Below are 26,488 nucleotides of genomic sequence, written 5' to 3'. Positions count from 1 at the left end.
ATCCTTAGTAATTTAACCAATGAAATTGGTCATACGTTTCGACTGATAATGTTTTTGACCATTGAGGCTCTTCCTATTGCTGGCTCATCCTATCGAGTGGGAGGGGGCTTTGCCCGGTTTCTGAAAGGCACCACGCACCCAACAAAACTTTTTTTTTTTTTAAATTGAGCTAGCTACCACATCAATCTCCCCCACACGAAGACAGCCATCACAATGACTTCGACGAACATGTTTTCAGGACTCGATAATGGCGCAAAGCCAAGTTCAAGGTAACATGGAATTGCACCCACAGGTTTTATTTGCAGCAGGCAAAATTCAAGCAACTAGCTAACGTTAGCTATGATGTTTTTGAAAACTAGCGTATGTTCATTGGCCGCGAGCCCGCAAGCAATGTAGCTTGCTAGATGACACTGATGATAGTAACGTTAACTAGTTATAAGACAAGTTAGTGATGAAATATTCATTTTTGTCAGTAGTTAACTTTTTACTTGGGTACAGGTAGTTAGCTTCTATGGGCTTTGGGCCCGACGTAGCAGGGCGGGGTTTTTTTGGGGCTGCGGAAATGGAAGCTCGTGGAATCGTCGCCAGTTAATGAATATGACGCTCATTGTTCTCTTTTGCTTGCATTTTCAAAATGGGTACAGTCACCCACACACCGTTTACAACGTCCTATTTCTAGTTTTTTTTTGTTGCTCTTTCAACTATGGTTGTTTTAGCCCCCCTTCGAACTTTTCAAGAAGCCAGCTAACTTGCTAAATATGTGTTCTGTGACTCTGAGTTGTGTGATCAGCTACACAGCTAAATGTGACTTTTAAACAGTTTTCTTAAGTCAATAGGCCTATGTAGCTTGCAGTCATACTGTGGTACAATTGGTAGATAATTAAATTATTTGTTTTTTAGCCACAGCTAATGTGGCCCACAGACACCGTTTTTGGCAAGTCTCAACCCTCCTGTTGTGTTCCGGTCGAATTGGACCGATTTACAAGTTTTCTCTGAAAAATGTAGTTAATTTAATCTGATTGACATAAAATTCCATGACGTTGTCAACACAGTTCATCTGAACACACAAAATACATTTAGATGATTATCATTACATTTTTGGTGTTTCATTAAACTTTTGTACACCTGTGGTGTTCCTGGTCAAAAATGAATGGGTTAGACTACAATTCGTGTATAAAATTGAGTTCAGGCACATGTCCATTCATCAGATGGACACACTAACTCTCCCAGACTCCAACATGCATGTGTGTTTGAGCACACACACACCTCACTCCCCACAGGAACCTTTCCCCAATAGAATCTTTCCCCCACTGGAACCACACCTGTTGGTTTTCTCACAATGTTCCGATTAACTTTTCTCGCAGCTCTGATATATAAAGGTTTTTTGAGGCCTTGCTCACAATTCATTCTGTGGCAGCACAATGACCAAATGATATACTGTATTAGGCTCTTGATCATATCTTTGATCATGACACTGGTGAGGAGGAGAGAGTGGTTGTTAAACTTTGACACAAAGTAGTCTGTGATAAATAGCACTATGTTTCATCTGAGTATTTGTTATAGTCAAAATTATCCATACATTATGCTTTTTTTTTACTCAAACGAGTCATATGAGCTCAGGTCAATGAGGCCTAAAGGCCATACATAGCAAATTGAAGTTCAAAACTTTTAATGTTCACAAGAACTTAAGTTGATAAAGATTTAACACAACATTAGGTGATAATGTATGTATTTTTATGGATTTATGATCAGCTATAATGGGGCGGTCATTTTGGACTGGGGACACAGAATTATTTAACATGAAACTAACACAACAGAGGGTTAAATAAGAAGTTGTGCATGCAGCATATTCGATTCCTAGATTTTGCTATATGCACCTTTTCGTTATGGTACATTCTCTTATTTTTTGTTATGTTTTATTTTTATATTATTTATTGAATATTCTAAACATACAATATACTTGCAGTGAAGCCACTCAATAACTATATCATACCAGTCATCCAACAGATTCCCATTCAGAGCGACACACAGAAGCATCCAGGGTCAATGCCCTGCTCAAGGGCATGTTGACCGATCTACCACCAGGCCAAAAAACGTGAACCCGAACCCTCCAAGATCCCCCTCACAGTTCCCCAATAGCTGTCACTCAACCATTCGAGGCCCCTCCCCCAGGAAGAAAAAATAAATAAAATACAATTAATTCCATTCCCCACCCCCCAAGAACCCCCCCCCCCCCCCCCCCCCCCAATGCACCAACAACCAAGAGAATGAACTGAAGGAAAAGACAGAAAACGGCAAACAACAATAAAAAATATATAGTTTAATTTAAAAGAAAGGACATTAAGGACAACTAAAATCATAACAGCAATGCCAACTGTATATGTTTGTGCATGTCTGGCGCTATTACATGTGTGTTCTTGCACGGCATCAGCCTCAGGCAAACCGGCGTTAGTTGTAAAAACACTGCCACTTAGTGTCATTCAAATGTACTTTTTATTATGTTTTATTTTTGTGCTTTTATCTTTGACCATCATTCTATCTCTCACACAGCAACTCCACTCCCTCTTGTCTACAATTCCACATACCAACCCTCAGCTTCCCTCAGCCCATCCCATCTATCTCTGCTGGCAGCCCACTTTGGGTTTCTACGCAACACATGTCTTTCACTATGCTGCAATGTTTAACGTACAGTCTATCTAATAGAATAGAATGCTCAGATTGCGAGTTAAAATAAGTACTTTTACTAAGAGTATTAGTAATTGACTGACCCAGATCTCCTAACAGTACTATTTCTAGGGTCAATTTTAGATCATGCTATGCATTTTCAGCCATTCCTGAACCTGAGGAGGCTACCTGAGGGCAATACCAAAATAAATGGTCTATTGACTCTGTATCCTCACAACAAAATCTGCAGAGCTTCGATGATTTTATGCCCCAAATATTCAACATTCTGTTGGTGGCAAGAATTCTATATAATCATTTTAGCTGAAAAGCATGAAGTCTTGAATCTTGTATTTTATATATCAACTCATACACCCTGTACCATGGAATCGGTACATCAACATTCTCTTCCCAACTATTTTGCAATCTATATGGCACAGTTGTCAACATCCTGGTCCTCAAATGAAACTGGAATACTTTCCTATTTATGCTATTTTTATTCCTCTGCCAGTTTTGATCCTTTATATTGGGCAGACAGACCAGTTCCCTACCTCCTCCTCACTGCCACCCGCCTCCATTTTTGGGGCAATGCTGTAATCAATTCGTTGTACTCTTGGATTGAGCAGACCTTTCTGTACAATTCTGATAACTCCATGAAGGACATAACTCTACTATTCCAATTTACAATATCATTTAAGAACAAAATACCCTTTTCAAACATCTTTCCCATAAATACAGGTATTTTATCAACCAGCACATTTGAGTTCAGCCATAATATTTGTTCTATCTTTTCAGGGGGATGAAATTGAAATGGTAGCAAGCTCTGCAAAGCTTGTTTGAAAAAGAGAGTACTTTGAAAAAAGTATTATTTTCAATTAATTGCAAATGAGACATGGCAATCTGCACAAAGGCAAAAAGGCAATTTTTAAACAATGGATGAGCTTTTCTTAGTAATCTACTTGAGAACCATTTAGGGTTCAAATAAAACTTTGGAATGAGTGAAGCTTTTAGAGAGAGGTTTAGTGCTTTTATATTTAATCTCAACCCACCCTATTCATTATATAGATAGGCACATTTTATTTTGTCTGGTTTAGCGTCCCAGATAAAGCAAAATATTTTTTGCTCATATGATTAGAAAAACAAATCATCAGGAGTAGGCAGCGCCATAAGTGCGTAAACTGAGATATGACTAAGGAGTTAATCAGGGCAATTTTTCCATAAATAGACAGGTATTTACCTCCCATGGTAGCAGGATCTTGTCTATTTTTACAAGTTTTCTATTGAAATTCATTGTGGAGAGCTTATTTATATCTTTTGTGATATGAATACTGAGTATGTCTACTTCACCATCAGCCCATTTTATAGGTAAACTGCAGGGTAATGTGAGAAGTTGTATTTTTTTAAGGATCCAATACATAATATTGTACACTTATCATAATTAGGTTTTAGTCCAGAGAGTACAGAAAAGTTATCTAGATCTTTAATGAGACATTGCAGGGATCTAGCTTGCGGACTTAATATAAAACTTGAGTCATCGGCATACATGGACACCTTTTGTTTTTAAGCCTTGGATTTCTAATCCTCCAATGTTATTGGATCTGATTTTAATAGCTAGCATTTCGATGGCCGTAACGAATAGATATGGTGATAGCGGACACCCTTGTTTAACTCCTCTTGACAATTCAAAACACTGAGAAGTAGCCGTTATTTACTATACATTATTTTTTTACCCTTTTTAAGGGAATTACCGAAATTGAAAAAATCCAGTCACTTATAAATAAAATCCAGTCTTTATCAAATGCCTTTTCAAAATCCGCTATAAATACCATTCCTGGCTTATGTTTCATGATGTTCTATTATTTCTTGTAGTTGTCATATTATCTCCAATGTATCTTCCATGTAAAAAACCTGTCTGATCAGGATGAACAATACCTGGTAAAACCCTTTTAATTCTGAGTGCTATGCATTTTGCTAGTATTTTTTCATCACAACATTGAAGTGTAAGGGGCCTCCAGTTTTTTAGATAGACTGAGTCTTTATATTTGCCATCTGGGTCTTGTTTTAATAATAGAGAAATCAGACCTTCCTGCTGAGTAGCTGACAGACTACCATTTCTATAGGAGTAGTTAAAACAATCTAACAATGGAGCTTTTAGTATATCAAAAAAGACATGATATACCTCTACCGGTATGCCATCAAGCCCTGGGGTTTTTCCAGACTGAAAGGATTTAATAGCCTCAAAAAGTTCTTCCTCTGTAATTTGGCCTTCGCACTGATCTTTCTGTACATTTGTTAATTTTCGTTTTTTAAAATTTATTATTTGGGAAGACTTCCTTACCATAATCTTCATTCAGTGGGAAAGGGTGAGACGGAGAAGAGAACATCTGCCTAAAATAATTAGCTTCCTCTTTTAAAATATAATTAGAAGAATCATAGATGACTCCGTCTTCAGTAACGAGTTTCTGCAAAATCTTTTTGTTAGCGTTCCTGTATTGGATTCAGGAAGAATTTTGTGCATTTTTCTCCATATTCCATCCAGTTTGCTTTATTTTTGTAATAGATTACATTAGATAGTTCTTGAATAAGTTCTTCAAGTTTTTGTTTTTCCTCTTATTTTTTATCTGTAGTATCATTTTTATTGCTATCTACCTGTGCTATTAGTTCATGGATTTCCCTTGTTAGTCTTGTCTCTTTAGCCAGAAACTGTTTCAATATTATTGATGAATATTCAATTGAATGACCCCTGAAGGTACGTTTTAAAGGTATCCCAAACAATAAGGGGATTTGCTGAACCTATATTATACTGGGGAAATTCTGTTATAAATTTAATTTGTTTTACACGGAACCCAAACCGGCTGCGTGCGTGCGGTATCGTGCATACATTTATTTTTTCCCCCTACACCAAACGCGATCACGACGCACAGGTTAAAATATCAAAACAAACTCTGAACCAATTACATTAATTTGGGGACAGGTCGAAAAGCATTAAACATGTATGGCAATTTAACTAGTTAGCTTGCACTTGCTAGCCAATTTGTCCTATTTAGCTAGCTTGCTGTTGCTAGCTAATTTGTCCTGGGATATAAACATTGAGTTGTTATTTTACCTGAAATGCACAAGGTCCTCTACTTCGACAATTAATCCACACATAAAACGGTCAACCAAATCGTTTCTAGTCATCTCTCCTCCCAGGCTTTTTCATCTTGGAACTTATATGGTGATTGGCATCTACACTTTCATAGTATTACCACAACAACCGGCAAAACAGTTTGTCTTTCAATCACCCACATGGGTATAACCAATGAGGAGATAGCATGTGGGTACCTGCTTCTATAAACCAAGGAGGAGATGGGAGAGGCAGGACTTACAGCGTGATCTGTGTCAGAAATAGGACTGACTTCTATTTTATATGCAGACGCTCGTTGGTGTGCGCAATAATTGAATAACAAGGATTTCTACATTTATTTTGCAACGCTCGCGCACATGACATGTCCGGTCAGCATGTTGGGTAAAAATAAACTTTGATTAAATTTCCAATATCCCCGTCCACGTGGAAAATCTATGAGTTATGTGAATGCCAATTAGATGATGATCCGATCGCATTCTGTCTCCTATTAAAACTTTTTTAACCTTTGATGAAAGAGACAAAAGTAGTCAAGACAACTAGCTTGATTAAGTCTCTTCTGTATATCTCACTAGGTCGCGGTTTTTTAGTCTCCAAATATCCACTATTTCTAATGTGTCCATAATTTGTGATTTCCTTGAGGGCACGGTGATGATAGTTTGTAGAGTGATTACCTTTACGGTCCATTGAGGTACTTAACACTGTTATAGTCTCCTACCATAATGATTAGATAATTTGTTCCCTGTAAGTTCAATAAATTGGTATAAATGTTTTCGAAGAAGTGTGGATCATCCTGATTTGGACCATATAGATTAATGAGCCAAATCTCTTTTTCGTCCACTTTCATATTCAAAAGGATCCACCTTCCTTGCGACTCAATCCTGACTATTTGCACATTCAGATCGACATTTTTGTTAATTAATATCATCACACCCTTTGAGGTCCTTTGTCCATGACATAAAATTATTTCACCACCCCATTCCTTTTTTCCACGCAACTTCATCTAAGGATGTAGTGAGTTTCCTGTAAACAGTATGTTATATTCATTTTCTTTAAGCAATGTAAGGACTGATCTTTTTATATAATCTGCTAAACCATTACAATTTTAACTGGCTATAGCTATTTCACCCCTTACCATAACTAGATACTATTGTCTAAATTTACCATAATTAGTGCTTGTTAAAGTTACTGCCATCAGAGGTATTATGAAGGTCAAAACTAGAGCTTTCAATGTCTGATATTTTTAGAATTCAAGAAATAGGTTCTAGCAATATTTGTTTTATTCTCTTGCCTTTTTGCCTGTGAGCCAATGCCACAGATGTTAGAAAATTGAGACAAGATACTATGTGTGTAGCAAATCTGAGTAGGTTGATGTGTATGATATTGAATGTGAAATAGTATGATATTGAATGTGAAATAGTGAGTGTGTACGATGTCTGTATAAGAGTAAGACTCGTGTGTGATGTCCAAATAAATAATAACTTTGCCAATTTGTATGGTTGCGTGTCCTATGTGTGTAACATGTAGTGCGTATGGCCTTAATATTAATGATGATAATGGTAATCCATATAGTATCACCATCATAGTTGCCTCATAATTACCTTTAACTTCTCTAGGGCCGGCGGGACGAAATCGTCCCACCTACGTAACAGCCAGTGGAATCCTGTGGCGCGTTATTCAAATACCTTAGAAATGCTATTACTTCAATTTCTCAAACATATGACTATTTTACACCATTTTAAAGACAACTCTCGTTAATCTAACCACACTGTCCGATTTCAAAAAGGCTTTACAACGAAAGCAAAACATTAGATTATGTCAGCAGAGTACCCAGCCAGAAATAATGACACCCATTTTTCAAGCTAGCATATAATGTCACAAAAACCCAGAAGACAGCTAAATGCAGCACTAACCTTTGATCTTCATCAGATGACACACCTAGGACATTATGTTATACAATACATGCATGTTTTGTTCAATCAAGTTCATATTTATATCAAAAACCAGCTTTTTACATTAGCATGTGACGTTCAGAACTGGCATACCCCCCGCAAACTTCCGGTGAATTTACTAAAAATGTACTAAATTACTCACGATAAACGTTCACAAAAAGCATAACAATTATTTTAAGAATTATAGATACAGAACTCCTCTATGCACTCGATATGTCCGATTTTAAAATAGCTTTTCGGTGAAAGCACATTTTGCAATATTCTGAGTAGATAGCCCAGCCATCATGGCTAGCTATTTAGACACCCAGCAAGTTTAGCACTCACCAAAGTCAGATTTACTATAAGAAAAATGTTATTACCTTTGGTGTTCTTCGTCAGAATGCACTCCCAGGACTTGTTGGTTTGGTCCCAAATAATGTTGGTTTGGTCCCAAATAATCCATAGTTATATCCAAATAGCGGCGTTTTGTTCGTGCGTTCAAGACACTATCCGAAAGGGTAAATAAGGGTTACGAGCATGGCGCATTTCGTGACAAAACATTTCTAAATATTCCATTACCGTACTTCGAAGCATGTCAACCGCTGTTTAAAATCCATTTTTATAACATTTTTCTCGTAAAAAAGCAATAATATTCCGACCGGGAATCTGCATTTAGGTTAACAGACAAAAGAAAATAAAGCATGGGGTCGACTCGGGCACGCGCCTAAGCCCATAGTACTGATCGGCCACTTGCCAAAAGCGATAATGTGTTTCAGCCAGAGGCTGCCTCGATATCGTTCAGCTTTTTCCCGGGCTCTGAGAACCTATGGGAGCCGTAGGAAGTGTCACGTTAGAGCAAAGATCCTCAGTCTTCAATAAAAAGAGCCCAGATGAACAACAACTTGTCAGACAGGCCACTTCCTGTGAGGAATCTTCTCAGGTTTTTGCCTGCCATATGAGTTCTGTTATACTCAGACACCATTCAAACAGTTTTAGAAACTTTAGGGTGTTTTCTATCCAAAGCCAATAATTATATGCATATTCTAGTTACTGGGCAGGAGTAGTAACCAGATTAAATCGGGTACGTTTTTTTATCCGGCCGTGTCAATACTGCCCCCTACCCCCAACAGGTTAACATAATTGGAAAAACACATCCCAGCATTTCCATAGCAATTGACGCTTCACATGATCATGAAAGAGACCTTGTATTACTCTAGAGACGGCTTCACTGCAATACAAATGTATTCCATACAATGTTATTCCCCAATGCCCCTTTTCTGAAATCTTCCCATTGCTTGTTGTGAACATATATAAACTTGTAGACAAATACATAAAGAGACCAACAATAAACACATTAAATTATAAAAGTTCTTGACAATAGGGAGAGAGAAGAGGGCGAGATCAGGTGTGTATGTATAAGTCCGTATGTGTAAGCAAGCATGTAATTTAGTACGTGTGTTCATATCCTCTTCATAATGTTCAGATATTTTTACAGTTCCCATACCTTCTTTTTTTTCGTAACCTGAAGTCTGTCGAATTTAGTACAGCCACGGTTGTATGGAGCTGTCTCGGAATAGCTGTCCATCTATAAAGAGTTTATCTACAATGATAAAGGCACGACTACCATCCTTCCTTTGTTGTCTTTGTACCGGATACAGTCTCTTACGACGTTCGTTTATCTCCCTTGGAAATTGGTCATTAAGACCGAATTTGGTCCCTTTAAGCTCCCTTACTCAGCTTTTGATCAGCTCCTTTTGTTGGTAGTGTTCAAATTTTGCGATGATTGGTCGGGGACCCTTGGTCTTGTAGCTCCAGTCTGTGTACTCAGTGGAAAGCCTTCTTGTTTACGGTCTCGATAGGAAGTTTCAAGGCGGATTGCATGAATTCTCTGATGCGTCCTCAGGAATCCCAGAATTTTTTTTATTTTTCAAGCATGCTACGACTTTGTCTAGTAGCGAATCCTTCTTCACCCTGTTTTCCCTGAGTAGACAATCCATGTTGGAATCGTGAATTTTTACGTTGGCTGTGAGTGTCTTGTTTTCTCTTTGGACCGTGAGAATTTCACTCTGGCTGAACTCCCTGCTACCTCCTCATACAAATTTGTCAGTGTTGCATGGATTCCAGCCAGAACACTAGCCTCTACGTCAATGATAAGTAAATCGTCCGTGTCTGTAGATGAATCTTTTATTTTTTATTTTTTTTATGGGTTAAAGTTATTTTGTGAGGTGGTCGGATCTTTCCATGATGGAGTACGTTGTTCCTCCATAGTGTAAAGCTGTTGGTACTCGTCGATTTCCCTCAGGATCTCCTTAGTGTCCAGATTGGCTCTTTACTGCAACCAGTTGTTTTACGAAAAGAAAACAATGAGTCTTTGCCACGACGATGACAGGTGTCTGTAGTACAGCCAGCTAGCACTCACGGGAAACTACACAAAAAAATGAACACAAACTTGCAGTCCCAGCCGTAAAGGCTAACCACGTCGTGGAATCCTTAGCAATAAAACTTTAATTCGGAATAAAATCGAATTTAATGTAAACAACAAACCGAGTGTAGACAGTGGAGGTCGACCGATTTATGATTTTTCAATACCGATTATTGGAAGACCCCCCCCCCCAAAAAAGCCGGTACCGATTAATCGGGCAATTTTTTGGGGTTGTAATAATGACAATTACAACAATACTGAATGAACACTTATTTTAACATAATATAATACATCAATAAAATCAATTTAGCCTCAAATAAATAATGAAACATGTTCAATTTGGTTTAAATAATGCAAAAACAAAGTGTTGGAGAAGAAAGTAAAAGTGCAATATGTGCCATGTAAGAAAGCTGACGTTTAAGTTCCTTGCTCAGAACATGAGAACATATGAAAGCTGGTGGTTCCTTTTAACATGAGTCTTCAATATTCCCAGGTAAGAAGTTTTAGGTTGTAGTTATTATAGGACTATTTCTCTCTCTACGATTTTGTATTTCATATACCTTTGACTATTGGATGTTCTTATAGGCACTTTAGTATTGCCAGTGTAACAGTATAGCTTCCGTCCCTCTCCTCGCTCCTACCTGGGCTCAAACCAGGAACATATCGACAACAGCCACCCTCGAAGCAGCGTTACCCATGCAGAGCGAGTGACGTTTGAAACGCTATTAGCGCGCACCCCGTTAACTAGCTAGCCATTTCACATGGGTTACACCAGCCTAATCTGGGGAGTTGATAGGCTTGAAGTCATAAACAGCGCAATGCTTGAAGAATTGCGAAGAGCTGCTGGCAAACGCGCGAAGGTGCTGTTTGAATGAATGCTTACGAGCCTGCTGGTGCCTACCATCGCTCTGTCAGACTGCTCTATCAAATCATAGACTTAATTATAGCATAATGACACAGAAAAACGAGCCTTTGGTCATTATAATGGTCGAATCCGGGAAACTAATTTCGAAAACGAAACGTTTATTCTTTCAGTGAAATATGGAACCGTTCCGTATTTTATCTAACGGATGGCATCCCTAAGTCTAAATATTGCTGTTACATTGTACAGCCTTCAATGTTATGTCATAATTAATTACGGCCTTCGTTAGGAATAAATGGACTTCACACAGTTCGCAATGAGCCAGGCGGCCCAAATTGCTACATATACCCTGACTGCTTGCACGGAACGCAAGAGAAGTGACACAATTTCCCTAGTTATAAAAAATTCATGTTAGCAGGCAATATTAACTAAATATGCAGGTTTAAAAAATATATACTTATGTATTTATTTTAAAGAAAGGCATTGTTTATGGTTAGGTACATTGGTGCAACGACAGTGCTGTTTTCACCACTGCACTTGTTAAATCATCACCCGTTTGTCATAGTAGGCTGTGATTCAATGAGAAATTAACAGGCACCGCATCGATTATATGCAACGCAGGACACGCTAGATAACTACAAATGGTTTATTACTAGTTTAACTAGTGATTATGTTAAGATCTTTTTTTCTTCTAAGATACGTTTAATGCTAGCAAGCAACTTACCTTGGCTTCTTGCTGCCCTTGCGTAACAGGTAGTCAGCCTGCCAGGCAGGCTCCTCGTGGAGTGCAATGTAAGGCAGGTGGTTAGAGCATTGGACTAGTAACCGGAAGGTTGCAAAAACGAATCTGACAAGGTAAAAATCTGTCGTTCTGCCCCTGAACAAGGCAGTTAACCCACCGTTCCTAGGCCGTCATTGAAAATAAGAACGTTCTTAACTGACTTGCCTAGTTAAATAAAAATAAATACTTTTTTTTTTTAATCGGCAAATCGGTGTCAAAATACCGATTTGTTATGAAAACTTGAAATCGGCCCTAATTAATCGGCCATTCCGATTAATCGGTCGACCTCTAGTAGACAGTACATTGTCCTGTTGTGCGCTCTGATGTATGATGACGTGTCTGGATCTGAAACGTCTATTAATTTTATTAACCCCAGGCACTGACTTCGTTTGTGTATGATGAATGCTGACTGTGGAGTTTGGCCTTCAGGCTGTATAGTCTACATCAGTGGTTCCCAACCAGGGGTACAAGGAAGCCCTCCTGTATTTGGCCTATCCACAGGGGTTTCTTGCGGAGACTCATGAGACCATAGGCCTACTGGTAAAGCACATGAGGGGGTACTCCGGGCAGAGCAAAATCCATTAGGTGGTACAGTAACCAAAAAAGGTTGGGAACCACTACTCTACATGAACCAACATGATTCTGATGTTTTCTTTTCAGAGTCCTGCGTCCCCCCGGAGGTGGCTCCAGCGACCTGTTCGGTGGCTACGAGGAAGAAGCAGCTGCGTCGAGACGGCCCCACAAGATGGCCTCCAACCTTTTCGCCCCACCAGAGCCGCAGGGTGTCATCAGACGAACCAACCCTCCAGGTGAGAAATAGAAGGCCCCTTACTGTGCATACAAATTCCCTTTTCACACTACTGGGCTGAATTGATCCAAGCTGCTTTGAACTTGCCTGGTTATGCTTCCAAACAATGGGTGGCAGTCTGTTCTTTTAGTCCTTAATACAAAATAAAGTTTACACATCCACCATAGATGCTGGAACCATGATAGAAAGGACTATGTGAAAGGAAAATATCAGAGCCAGGAAAGTACAGTTCATGTCAGCACAATAGAGTGGAAAGGGAAGATTCTTCCTTCAAGTTGAGAGGGCCCCTGACTGGGCTCCCTGGTCCTGGAGCTGTTAGAGCTTTTTCAGGTCTATGTGGTGTGAAAATTGCCACTAAGGTGCTAGGTTAGCCTTTTTAAGGTTCAGAAAAGGAGACATTGATGAGTGTGAATTTACAATCTCTAACCCCAAAACCTGTTTGGAATGCATTGGCGTGTGTGTGTGTGTGTGTGTGTGTGTGTGGCTGAAAAGGGCAACAGGTCATTTCTTATCTGGTCACTTCAGTGTCACAAGACTCAACCAGCCAAATCGAATTTTATTTGTCACATACACATGTTTGCCAGATGTTATTGCGGGTGTAGCGAAATGCTTGTGTTTCTAGCTCCAACAGTGCAGTAATATCTAACCATTCACAACAATGCACACAACCTAAAAGTAAAATACTGGAATTAACCTCTGGGGTATGTGGGACACAATCGCCAACAGCCAGTGAAATAGCAGGGTGCCAAATTCAAAACAACAAATCTCATAATTAAAATTTCTCAAACATACAACTATTATATCCCATTTTAAAGATGCACTCGTTAGTCCAACCACACTGTCCGATTTCAAAAGGGCTTTACGGCGAAAGCATAACATTAGATTATGTTATGACACCGCCTAGACAAGAACAACCACACAGCCATTTTCCAAGCAAGGAGAGGCTTCACAAAAAACAGAAATACAGCTAAAATTAATCACTAACCTTTCATCTTCATCAGATGGCACTCAGGACTTCATGTTACACAATACATGTATGTTTTGCGCGATAAAGTTCATATTTATATCCAAAAACCCCATTTTACATTGGCGTGTAATGTTCATAAATGTTTTGCCTCCTAAAACTTCCGGTGAATGAGCACATTAATTTACAGAAATACTCATCATAAACGTTCATAAAATATACAACTGTTATTCAAAGAATTATAGATACACTTCTCCTTAACCTGTTAGGGACAGACGTTCCGCTAGCGTCCCACCCACGGTTCACACTATTCAACAGCAAGTGAAATCAGAGCGCCACATTCAAAACCACAAAATGTCATAATTCAAAGTTCTCAAACAAATGACTATTTGACACCATTTTAAAGGTACACGTCTCCTTAATGTAACCGCTTTGTCCGATTTCAAAAAGGCTTAACCTCTCTAGGGTCGGCGGGACGAAATCGTCCCACCTACTCAACAGCCAGTTGAATCCCGTGGCGCGTTATTCAAATACCTTAGAAATGCTATTACTTCAATTTCTCAAACATATGACTATTTTACACCATTTTAAAGACAAGACTCTCGTTAATCTAACCACACTGTCCGATTTCAAAAAGGCTTTACAACGAAAGCAAAACATTAGATTATGTCAGCAGAGTACCCAGCCAGAAATAATCAGACACCCATTTTTCAAGCTAGCATATAATGTCACATAAACCCAAACCACAGCTAAATGCGGCACTAACCTTTGATCATCAGATGACAACCCTAGGACATTATGTTATACAATACATGCATGTTTTGTTCAATCAAGTTCATATTTATATCAAAAACCAGCTTTTTACATTAGCATGTGACGTTCATAACTAGCATACCCCCTGCAAACTTCCGGTGAATTTACTAAATTACTCACGATAAACGTTCACAAAAAACATAACAATTATTTTAAGAATTATAGATACAGAAATCCTCTATGCACTCGCTATGTCCGATTTTAAAATAGCTTTTCGGTGAAAGCACATTTTGCAATATTCTAAGTAGATAGCCCGGCATCACAGGGCTAGCTATTTAGACACCCACCAAGTTTAGCCCTCACCAAAGTCAGATTTACTATAAGAAAAATGTTATTACCTTTGCTGTTCTTCGTCAGAATGCACTCCCAGGACTTCTACTTCAATAACAAATGTTGGTTTGGTTCAAAATAATCCATAGTTATGTTCAAATATCCTCTGTTTTGTTCGTGCGTTCAAGACACTATCCGAATGGTAAAGAAGGGTGACGCGTTTCGTGACAAAAAACTTCTAAATATTCCATTACCGTACTTCGAAGCATGTCAACCGCTGTTTAAAATCCATTTTTATGCCATTTTTCTCGTAAAAAAGCGATAATATTCCGACCGGGAAAGCGTGTTTAGGTTCAGAGAGAGAAAATAAGAACATGGGGTCGACTCGTGCACGCGCCTCCGTCCCATTGTCCTTTGATAGAGCACTTACCAAAAGCGCTAATGTTTTTCAGCCAGTGGCTGGAATTACATCATTCAGCTTTTTCCCGCCTTCTGAGAGCCTATGGGAGCCGTAGGAAGTGTCACGTTACAGCAAAGATCCTCAGTTTTCATTAAAGAGCCAAGAAGAATAAGAACTTGTCAGACAGGTCACTTCCTGTAAGGAATCTTCTCAGGTTTTTGCCTGCCATGTGAGTTCTGTTATACTCACAGACACCATTCAAACAGTTTTAGAAACTTTAGGGTGTTTTCTATCCAAAGCCAACAATTATATGCATATTCTAGTTTCTGGGCAGTAGTAATAACCAGATTAAATTGGGTACGTTTTTTTATCCGGCCGTGCAAATACTGACCCCTACCCCCAACAGGTTAATGGCGAAAGCATAAAGTTAGATTATGTTAGGACAGTTCCAACACAAGAAAAAGCACACAGCCATTTTCCTAGCAAGGACAGGCGTCACGAAAACCAGCTAAAATTATGCACTAACCTTTCACGATCTTCATCAGATGACACTCTTAGGACATCATGTTACACAATACATGCATTTTTTGTTTGATCAAGTTCATATTTATATCCATAAACCCCATTTTTACATTGGCGCGTGACGTTCAGAAAATATTTAGCCTCCAATACTGCCGGTGAATCAGCACAACAATTTACAGAAATACTCGTCATAAACGTTGATATAACTTTAAACTGTCATTCAAGGAATTATAGATGAATATCTTTATGCTAACACTGTGACAGATTTCAAAAAAGCTTCAAGAGGAAAGCACACTTTGTAATAATCTGAGTACCGGGCTCAGAAAAATACACTAGGCAATACAGATACCTGCCATTTGATTAATCTAAAATATTAAATAGCATTAGCAATATAGTCACTTACCTTTGATCTTCATCAGAAGGCACTTCCAGGGATCCCAGGTCCACAATAAATGTTGCTTTGTTCGATAGTCCATAATTTATGTCCAAATAGCTCCTTGTTGTTAGCCGTTCAGTTAGCTACTCCAAGTGTAGGAAGCGCGCGGAAAATGTCACGACAAAGTTTTAAAAAACGTTGTAAAGCATCAATCTTTAGGGCCTTTATCACTTAGAACTTAAATAATATTCCAACCGGACGATTCCATTGTCCTGAAAAATGTTTTGGAACACAGCTACCTCTCACGTGAATGCGCGCCAATGAACTGATGTCCTTCCCTGGGTCACCAACTTCCCCACCTTCTTGTTCGCTCTCTTGTTCATCATAGACGCCTCAAACAACTTTCTAAAGACTGTTGACATCTAGTGGAAGCCTTAGGAAGTGCAAAATGAACCCTAAGTCACTGTGTTCGATAGGCAATGACTTGAAAGGACTACAAGCACCAGAATTCTCACTTAGGTTAGATTTTTCTCAGGTTTTTGCCTGCCATATCTGTTATACACAGACATGTTCTGTTATACACAGACATCATTCAAACAGTTTTAGAAACTTTTGAGTGTTTTCTATCCAAATCTACTAATAATATGCATATTCTAGTTCCTGGGCCCGAGTAGTAGGCAGTTTAATTTGGGTACGTTTTTCATCCGGCCGTGAAAATACTGCCCCCTACCCGAGAGGTTAATGCAACCGCTGTGTCAGATTTCAAAATAGCTTTACGGCGAAAGCAAATTTGCAATAATCTTAGGAAGTGCAAAATGACCCCATTGACACTGTATTAGATAGGCTTTCACTTGAAAAACTACAACCCTCAGATTTCCCCACTTCCTGGTTGGATTTTTTCTTAGGTTTTTGCCTGCCATATGAGTTCTGTTATACTCACAGACATCATTCAAACAGTTTTAGAAACTTCAGTGTTTTCTATCCAAATCTACTAATAATATGCATATCCTACCTTCTGGGCCTGAGTAGCAGGCAGTTTACTACGGGCATGCTTTTCATCCGGACGTCAAGATACTGCCTCCTACCCCGATGAAGTTAAGAAATATATAAATATTAGGATGAGCAATGTCAGTGGCATAGACCAAAATACAGAACAATAGAATACAGTATATACATATGAGATGAATAAAGCAAAAATATGTAAATATTATTAAAGTGTCGAGTTTCCCATCATTAATTATGGGCCGTCCCACCTGGCCAACATCCGGTGAAATTCCTGAGCCCGAAATTCAAACTACAGAATTATAAATATTTCACTTTCACAAAATCACAAGTGTAATACATCAAAATAAAGCTTAACTTCTTGTTAATCCAGCTGCTGTGTCAGATTTCAAAAAGGCTTTACGGCGAAAGCACACCATGCGATTATCTGAGGACAGTGCCCCGCTTACAAAAGCATAAAATAAAAATAAAAATGTAAAAAATATTTTTAAACCAGACAGGTGCGCCATGAAAGTCAGAAATAGCGCTATCATAAATGCCTTACCTTTGATCTTCTGTTGGCACTCCAAAAGGTCCCAGATATATCAAATTATCCTTTTGTTCGATAATGTCCTTTATATCCATAAAAACTCAGTTTAGCTGGCGCGCTTCAGTCAATAATCAAAATGCATACAAAAGGAATCCCAAACGTTACTAATAAACTTTTTCAAACAACGTTTATAATCAAACCTTAGGTACCCTAATACGTAAATAAACTATAAAATTTAAGATGGAGAATTGTTATCTTTACCGGAGAAAAATACCAAAACGCGCTCTCTTCCACGCGCTTGGAAACACTACAGCCAAAATGGGAGCCACCTAATTTTTCCAAAAACCAGCATGAAACTCTTTCTAAAGACATCTAGTGGAAGCCCTAGGAACTGCAATCTGGGAGGATTTTGCCTTATAATAAAGTGACAGCCATTGAAAACAGTGGTAGGCTGAATTACTTTTTGGGGGGGGGGGGTTGGTTTGTCCTCGGGGTTTTGCCTGCCATATCAGTTCTGTTATACTCACAGACATAGTTTTAGAAAACTCAAGTTTCTATCCAAATCTACCAATTATATGCATATCCTAGCTTCTGGGCCTGAGTAACAGGCAGTTTACTTTGGGCACGCTTTTCATCCAGATGTGAAAATACTGCCCCCTACCCAAGAGAGGTTAAAGTAGCCAGTGATTTCAAGTCTATGTATATGGGGCAGCAGCCTCTAATTTGCAGGGTTATGTAACCGGGTGGAAGCCGCCTAGTGATGGTTATTTAAGTCTGATGGCCTTGAGATGGAAGCTGTTTTTCAGTCTCTCGGTCCAAGCTTTGATGCACCTGTACTGACCTCGCCTTCTGGATGATAGCGGGCTGAACAGGCAGTGGCTCGGGTGGTTGTTGTCCTTGATGTTCTTTTTGGCCTTCCTGTGACATCAGGTGGTGTAGGTGTCCTGGAGGGCAGGTAGTTCGCCCCCGGTGATGTGTTGGGCAGACCGCTCCACCCTCTGGAGAGCCCTGCGGTTGTGGGTGGTGCAGTTGCTGACCAGGCTGTGATACAGCCCCTCAGAATGCTCTCAATTGTGCTTCTGGATACATTTGAGAGGGTTTTAGGTACCAATCCAAATTTCTTCAGCCTCCTGAGGTTGAAGAGGCACCTTTTTCACCACACTGTTTGTGGGTGGACCATTTCAGATTGTCAGTGACGTGTACGCCGAGGAACTTTTCTAGCCTAGTATCGATCAGTGTTAGGCCATTGTCGTTCCATGCGGTGAAATAACTGAGTGCTTAAGAGCCACAGCCCAGCCTATTCGTTGTTGAGTCCAGTGTAGGATTACACCCTGGCCAGGGTTTCCGTTAGCCGGTAAATGCTGTCTTTTGGCAAAAAATAAATAAGTGAAAAGCCAATAAATTAAATGGTTGCCAGCCAAATTGTCGGAATAAAAAAATAAAAAATCCATTGCAAAACAATATTGATTATCCCTGTTTCTAGTGTTCACACTGAGAGGGGATTCTTTCTCCAAAAGAGAGTATAGATGGCCTCAAGATCACACCTTCTTGAGGACAAAGTAACGATGCTGATGCACATCGCAAGCTGCTCCAAGGAGTTGGACAGTTTTGACTTCCCAACAGCAGCGGCTGACTTTGATCAGGCTAAGTAAGGTCCGCCGCAAATGCAAGTATATTAGATTCAAATGTTGTATTTCAGGCCCGGTCTTAGCAGTTCTGCTGCTGCCCTAGGCAAGATCAACATATAATACATATGCTGTCGTATAGTATAAAGATTTGGAATGGATTGATAGACTAGAGTAATGATGTGTATCATGCACAGTTGGTGCATTTAAATGTAGCTTATTCAGTAGCACTTGGAAGCGAAACATCGTTACAGGCTAATTTCTATTCTGTTAAGATGAATTACAATAATCTAAATGTGATTTTGAGTACAGTGGGTGGACGCCCTATTGCGGCACACACTGGATGCATATGGATGTCCTGTAAATTAAAATCTCTGCTGCAAAAATGTTGCAAAAATGTTCCTGACGGAAACCGTGACTTTCATTAGTTAAATGGCGTTTGGGCCACATGTAATCTAATGACATCACATGACTGGATCAATATGTCTATATTGAGGCCAAGGTTCAGAGATGGTTAAATTAAAATGTTATCATGAGTTTCTATTGTCTCTGCACATTGAGCTGGTTGGCTTCCAGCTTTCAGCCCTTCTGCCTCTGGTAGAATGTTCTAGAAATAATTATGACGGCACTCACCCAGATATTCAAATGTTACTGTGAAATGTATTGCCTCATGTCAGTCCAGGCTGTGCAACAAGCTCTTCACAATAACCATAGCTGTAGCATAGTGAGGGTAGGACTGAGCTTTGTGTGTGTGTGGAGGTTTGTGGCCTGGTTCAATTTGGCTGGAGGGGGTATAGTCGTCATGTTGCAAGTAATGGGTCAGATAAGAGGTTTGAGTATTGAAAATTCAATAGAGATGTTAATCACAAAAAAAGTGGTTGGAGTGTAGAGATTTGACTTGTCCGTCTTTTCCTCAATGCCTTCAATAATGTTCACTTTTTAATGTAAGCTGTAGACAGTCATTGCACCAGGTAAAATTCCTGGTGAATGTAAAAAATAACATTTCACTTACTGTCCTTAATGCAGGAGGAAAAAGCAGTGGGATATTTGGTTCTCCAGATGCCCCAGCTGAGCAACGGAGACCCGTACCCTCAGGCGGCAACACCAGCAACATATTCGGGGGGTTAGAGAGCGCCCCTCCCTCGGTCAAAGCCCATTCCAACAAGCCAAAGGTAATCCAGACCACCCTTGTCCCCCTTGTCTCTCCCATTCCAAATTACTAATGGTTATGGATTGCTAATTTACACTGTGTAGGCTATATTGACATGTTATCCCTATTATTCCCAGGACAACATTTCTGTGGGTGAAAGTTCCATGCCTATACCCGAGCCCCCAGGTGAGTTTGACACATATAATAGGTTATGGCTAACACTTTACAGCCCGCTGTCAACCAGGCAGTTACTAGAAATTACTTGTTGACCGAGCTAATAATAATGACCTAATAATTGCAGAGTAATTAATTACATATCGGTTTCTTTAAGCTACATTGACACCAAGTCTTAACGTACCAGGTAAATCTCACTTGATTTCGCATCTTTTTCTCTCTTTTATCCCTCTTTCCCTTTTGCCCTCTTTGCTCTCAGCTCCTCTGCCAAAGGAGAGCCTGGCCAAGGAGGTGAAGGAAGAGAACGTTGCCTCCCCTCCCCCCACACCCACCAAAGTAGCAGTGGAGCCTGCACCTGCTCCCTTGGCCAAGAAGCCAGAGCCAGAGGCCTCCCTTAGTGAGCTCTCACTGAAGGATCACGAGCCCCACCTCGGCCCCCGCCCCCGCTCCCACAACAAGGTCCTTAACCCCCCAGGAGGGAAGTCTAGCGTGGTCTTCTACTGAACCAGCTCCTCCATCCCATGTCTATTCATGTATGCATCCCAAAAGGCACTCTATTCCCTATATAAGTAAGTAACCCTTGTCCAAGCCAGAACGGATCTCTTGTTTCTGTAGCGTGAGGCTGCTTGATGTACAAGTACATCCCCTCGACAGGACGCTAGTTTATGGGTCCTGGTCAAAGTGTGTGGACTGTATAGGAACAGGGTGCCATTTGGGGCACAACCCATGCCCACTATTATTCTCTGTTCTGTTAATTTTCCCTATTCACTCTGTCCTATGTGGCTCTCAAACTGGAAGAAAATTCTCAATCATTTTTACAGGCTAAATTCCTGTCCAATCATTTAAAATGGTTAAATTTCCGTTTCATTACAAGGGTTCTATTTCTTGCTGTAAATGTTTTTTTATTACATGGTTTTGAATGTTGTGTTGACTACAAAGGCAGGGTGAGTTAATTTAGTCAGTTATACCAAAAACAGAATCACTGGCATCAAGGGTCCAGGTGGAAATTCTAAATTCCATTTAGAATTCAGTGTATGACTCAGCAGTGTATTTGTGTCGGCATTGAGACCTCTGTTTGTTGCCCATGCACACGGTTGTCATAGTAAGCCCATAAGTGATCACAATCACTCTTTACTGTCACTTTGTTGACAATAAACGTATCCCTATATCATGTTCATTCTGTCCTCCATTTCATCCCACACCTTTTCTCTCTCTAATAATCAAACCTATCTTGAGTCTGTCAGGAGCCAGAAACTCTTGATCATGGAGAAAAAAAAGCAATAAATCGACTAACTAGTGAGTGCAAAGCAAAGAGCTACAGGCAGTACCCATTATGTATTGCCCACCCCCAAAGTTCTTGTTGTTCTTCGGAATAGATTCCATTATGATTTTATATATCGCCCATGCAAATGGACGAATGTATTGTATGTTGTGGTTGTTTCCTGCTCTGTTACCATTGCTTGCTGTTATCAGAGGATGGTGTCCACTCGGAGGCCTCTATGTTTTAAATTAAAACGGCTGCTGTACACAAGTGAACTCTGGAATAGTACATGACTGGGCAAAATACAGGTGGGGACTTGGAGACCTTAAGTCATCCCTAGCCACCCACACACCGCACCACGTTCCAGGCTGCCTGCGTAGCAGTTGCGCACCATATCTTACAACGCCTGGATAAGCGTTTATGTAAGTAACCAGTATGACTAGTTTCTCGTCAACGTACACACCTTTTAATTAGGACTTTGGTTCAGCATATATTTAGAGGGTGTTTGCTTCTGGCATAGCTGCATAAAAACAATATTTGCATTTTCCCACGATGTTTCTATCAAATTGACTTGTTGTGGATAAGACTGTGTGTGATGTCATACTGCACATAACTTATTTTTTATTCAGTAAATGCAAAATAAATGTTTAAGTAGGACCTACTTTACTCTCATAAAAAGGTTGGATGGAAACCTGGTTAGTAACTGCATCAACCGACTAGATGGCGCGGTATTAAATCGATCATTGATTTGTGTAGTGTGGCCAGTTTACAGGCAGTCTGGAACGCAAATGGTCTCCTGGTGCCATCTTAACCCCTGAGTGTTGGAGTGCCTGGCAGGCAAAGTTCACAGCAGAGGAAAAGCAAAAAGAACCTGTGTATTGCAATAAAACTTATTTTCTGACTGATGTCTTTTGTCTATTTTGCTGTTTTCAGGGCTTAGGTATTGGCTGTGTCAATATATTGATTAAGTCATGGAATTGTGAATCATCACAATTTGCGATTTCAGCATAGTGTTAGTGCACACTAGCAAAGGTTTTGCAGCGAAAAACAAGTTATTGGATAAGTTCAGGTAGTCCCGCCGCATTTTGGCCCATTTTTCTTTCTGGTGTTTAGTGAATACAACCCAGACGAATACGTTGGGAGGGTTCATCCTCTTAGCTTTTTGAAATAGGATATCGGACGCACCCCTTATTGTAGGCGTTGTCAATACTCTGAATGCAAGAATTGTCATGATTTGAAATTCTATTCACTTGTTCTTTAGTTGATATGTTCAATCAACCTTTAACAACTATAAAATTAAAGTGCTTTATCAATTTACATGTGATTTTTTTTTTTTTTTATGCTGTGTTTATGGCTGCTGTATGCTAATTTCCCCCTTTGGTGGTTGCTAAAGTCTAATTTACCCTTGTGTGTAGTGTCAGGGCATGCTTTAATATTCTAAACACAAACTAGACCTTTATCACTAATATAATCACATGAATTTTTGCACCACACTTAGTGATGCCTTTTGTGTGGCTCTTGACTGGCCATTGACTTCTGTTGGAGTGAGACGGTTCTTCTCACATGACACAAATGTCTCATGGAGCTACGCCGGCCACCCTCGTGAATAGAGGAAGTCTAATACATCTGCCTAGCCTTAGGAATTTGGGCTGCTTTCTAGATCAATTGAGAGAGTTTACATCTTATTTCTGTTTACTGTAGTACCATTGTACATGTTTGGCATTATGGCGTGACAACGTATTGCATGATGGCACAAACAGACAGGTATCCAGGCTAGCCACAAGGAGGATAGTTCCAACTTGGGCCACCAGAGGGTGCTGCTTTCCTTAACTACACTGCTTTTATAAAACCAGGACTTAACGATTGTGGCTGCACAAGTGGAGGAGGAAGGTGAGGACCATCCTTAGTGAATTTAATAAGTGAAACATTAAGTTATCCTTTTTTTTAAATAAAATTACTAAATATATTCACATGGCACCAAATTATTAAAACACACTTTTGCAATGGTCTACAATAGCACTCTGCAGGGTAGCTCCATGGCGTAGCTGGAGGACAGCTAGCTTCTGTCCGCTGGGTACATTGACTTCAATACAAAACCTAGGACGCTCTTGGTTCTCGCCCTCTTCCAAAGGACGTCCTCCAACCGATCAGAGCTCTTGCATTATGAACTGACATGTTGTGGACCCAATCAAAATATAATAGAATGAATCTAGTACTGAAAGCATAATATACAGCTAGCTAGCACTGCAATGCATAACATGTGGTGAGTAGTTGACTCAGAGAAAGACGAGTTGAACGGTGTAATTTCTTCCAAAATTGAGGAGAGGGAGAGCCAGCTATATATTAAAATTACTTTCACTTAGCTAGCTAGTTTAGCATACTCAAACACCTGGCAATGGCTATCTAATACTGGAACTCCAAGTCAAGGTAAGCTTTTGGTTCTATTAGTTTATTACCACCGGGGTCCGCTGGTGTAATTGCTAAACTGCTTGCTGACTTGTAGCGGCTTTAACACGTTAGTTCTAGTAGCTATGTTGACTAAGGGGAAAACGATGTTGGTTGTGTGTAGCAGTCATGATATTAAGGTTTAGCTTGGAAAGGTTTTTTCGTCTGGTCACAGACAGTCGCATGGTTGAGGTCACCGATAAGGGTGGAAAGCTGTGGATTCGTGCGGAATGGGGGCCGAGGTCAGGTCACATGAAGGGAGAAGGAACAGTTTATTACCCACATCACTTAACTTCCTGCCTAGCAACAAAGATGTGGGGACATGTCTTTGTCTTATGCAGCTCTGTGACCCAGTGGGTGAATAAACTTGGTTTGAACTTTACTAGTCATGCGTGAGTTTTTACTCCGTTTATTCACTCTAGACCCAAACTGTTAGACCGATATCCCTCCTGCCCTGCCTTTCTAGAGACTTCGAAAGCCAAGTTAACAGATCACCGACCATTTCGAATCCCACTGTACCTTCTCCTCTATGTAGTCTGGTTTCCGAGCTGGTCATGGGTGCACCTCAGCCATGATCAAGGTATTAAACGATATCATAACCGCCATCTATAAAAGACAGTACTGTGCAGCCGTCTTCATCGACCTGGCCAAGGCTTTCGATTATGTCAATCACCACATTCTTATCGGCAGACTCAACAGCCTTGGTTTCTTTAATGACTGTCTTGCCTGGTTCACCAACTACTTCTAAGATGGAGATCAGTGTGTCATATCGGAGGGCCCGTTATCTGGACCTCTGGCAGTCTATGGGGGTGCCACAGGGTTCAATTCTCGGGCCGACTCGTTTCTCTGTATATATCAATCATGTCGCTCTTGCTGCTGGTGATTCTCGGATCCACCTATACGCAGACAACACTATTCTGTATACTTCTGGCCCTTCTTTGGACACTGTGTTAACTAACCTCCAGACGAGCTTCAATGCCATAGAACACTCCTTCTGTGGCCTCCAACTGCTCTTAAACGCTAGTAAAACTAAATGCATGCTCTTCAACCGTTCGCTGCCCACGCCCGCCCAGCATCACTACTCTGGGCGGTTCGTAATTAGAATATGTGGACAACTACAAATACCTAGGTGTCTGGTTGGACTGTAAACTCTCCTTCCAGACTCACATTAAGCATCTCCAATCCAAAGTTAAATCTAGACTCGGCTTCCTATTTCGCAACAAAGCCTCCTTCACTCAGGCTGCTAAACATACCCTCGTAAAACTGACTATCCTACCGATCCTTGAATTCGGCGATGTAATTTACAAAATAGCCTCCAACACTCTACTCAGACTGCATCCAATTTGCTATCACAGTTCCATCCGTTTTGCCACCAAAGCCCCATATACTACCCACAACTGCGACCTGTATGCTCTCGTTGGCTGGCCCTCGCTTCATATTCATCACCAAACCCACTGGCTCCAGGTCATCTATAAGTTATTGCTAGGTAAGGCCCCGCCTTATCTCAGCTCACTGGTTACCATCGCAACACCCACCCATAGCACGTGCTCCAGCAGGTACAGTTGAAGTCAGAAGTTTACATACACTTAGGTTGGAGTCATTAAAACTCGTTTTTCAACCACTCCACATTTCTTGTTCACAAGCTATAGTTTTGGCAAGTCCATTAGGACATCTACTTTGCATGACAGAAGTAATTTTTTCAACAACTGTTTACAGACAGATTATTTCACTATCACAATTCCAGTGGGTCAGAAGTTTACATACACTAAATTGACTGTGCCTTTAAACAGCTTGGAAATTTCCAGAAAATGTCATGGCTTTAGAAACTTCTGATAGGCTAATTCACATTTGAGTCAATTGGAGGTGTACCTGTGGATGTATTTCAAGGCCTACCTTCAAACTCAGCGCCTCTGCTTGACATCATGGGAAAATCAAAATAAATCAGCCAAGACCTCAGAAAAAAATTGTAGACTTCCACAAGTCTGGTTCATCCTTGGGAGCAATTTCCAAACGCCTGAAGGTACCACGTTCATCTGTACAAACAATAGTACGCAAGTATAAACACCATGGGACCACGCAGCCATCATTCTGCTCAGGTAAGAGATGCGTTCTGTCTCCTAGAGATGAACGTACTTTAGTGTGAAAAGTGCAAATCAATCCCAGAACAACAGCAAAGGACCTTGTGAAGATGCTGGAGGAAACAGGTACAAAAGTATCTATATCCACAGTAAAACGAGTCCTATATCAACAAAACCTGAAAGGCCGCTCAGCAAGGAAGAAGCCACTGCTCCAAAACCGCCATAAAAAAGCCAGACTACGGTTTGCAACTGCACATGGGGACAAAGATTATACTTTTTGGAGAAATGTC

The 26,488-nt window shown here is 40.2% G+C and overlaps 1 protein-coding gene across 1 annotated transcript; it reads left to right on the top strand.

Annotated features, from left to right (window-relative positions):
* Positions 1–65: 65 nt before the first annotated feature.
* On the top strand, positions 66–22,576 carry jpt2 (Jupiter microtubule associated homolog 2). Its single transcript, XM_014192229.3, has 5 exons — positions 66–269; positions 12,442–12,590; positions 20,117–20,262; positions 20,378–20,426; positions 20,674–22,576. The coding sequence occupies exons 1-5, from the start codon at positions 214–216 to the stop codon at positions 20,916–20,918; spliced, it is 645 nt and encodes a 214-aa protein (XP_014047704.1). The 5' UTR covers positions 66–213; the 3' UTR covers positions 20,919–22,576.
* The last annotated feature ends 3,912 nt before the right edge of the window (positions 22,577–26,488 follow it).

The sequence above is a fragment of the Salmo salar genome, chromosome 03, assembly GCF_965601325.2.
Source record: "Salmo salar chromosome 03, fSalSal1, whole genome shotgun sequence".
Lineage (NCBI taxonomy): Eukaryota > Metazoa > Chordata > Actinopteri > Salmoniformes > Salmonidae > Salmo > Salmo salar.
Note: the sequence above shows the minus strand (reverse complement) of the source record. Positions and strands in the feature narration are given on the sequence as shown.

What these genes read in the sequence shown, in the direction of transcription:
- jpt2 (XM_014192229.3), top strand. Translation starts at nt 214, where the DNA reads ATGACTTCGACGAACATGTTTTCAGGACTCGATAATGGCGCAAAGCCA. An exon ending in GGCGCAAAGCCAAGTTCAAG is followed by an intron (nt 270 to 12,441) that starts GTAACATGGAAT and finishes TTTTCTTTTCAG; the next exon opens with AGTCCTGCGTCCCCCCGGAG. An exon ending in GCCTATACCCGAGCCCCCAG is followed by an intron (nt 20,427 to 20,673) that starts GTGAGTTTGACA and finishes CTTTGCTCTCAG; the next exon opens with CTCCTCTGCCAAAGGAGAGC.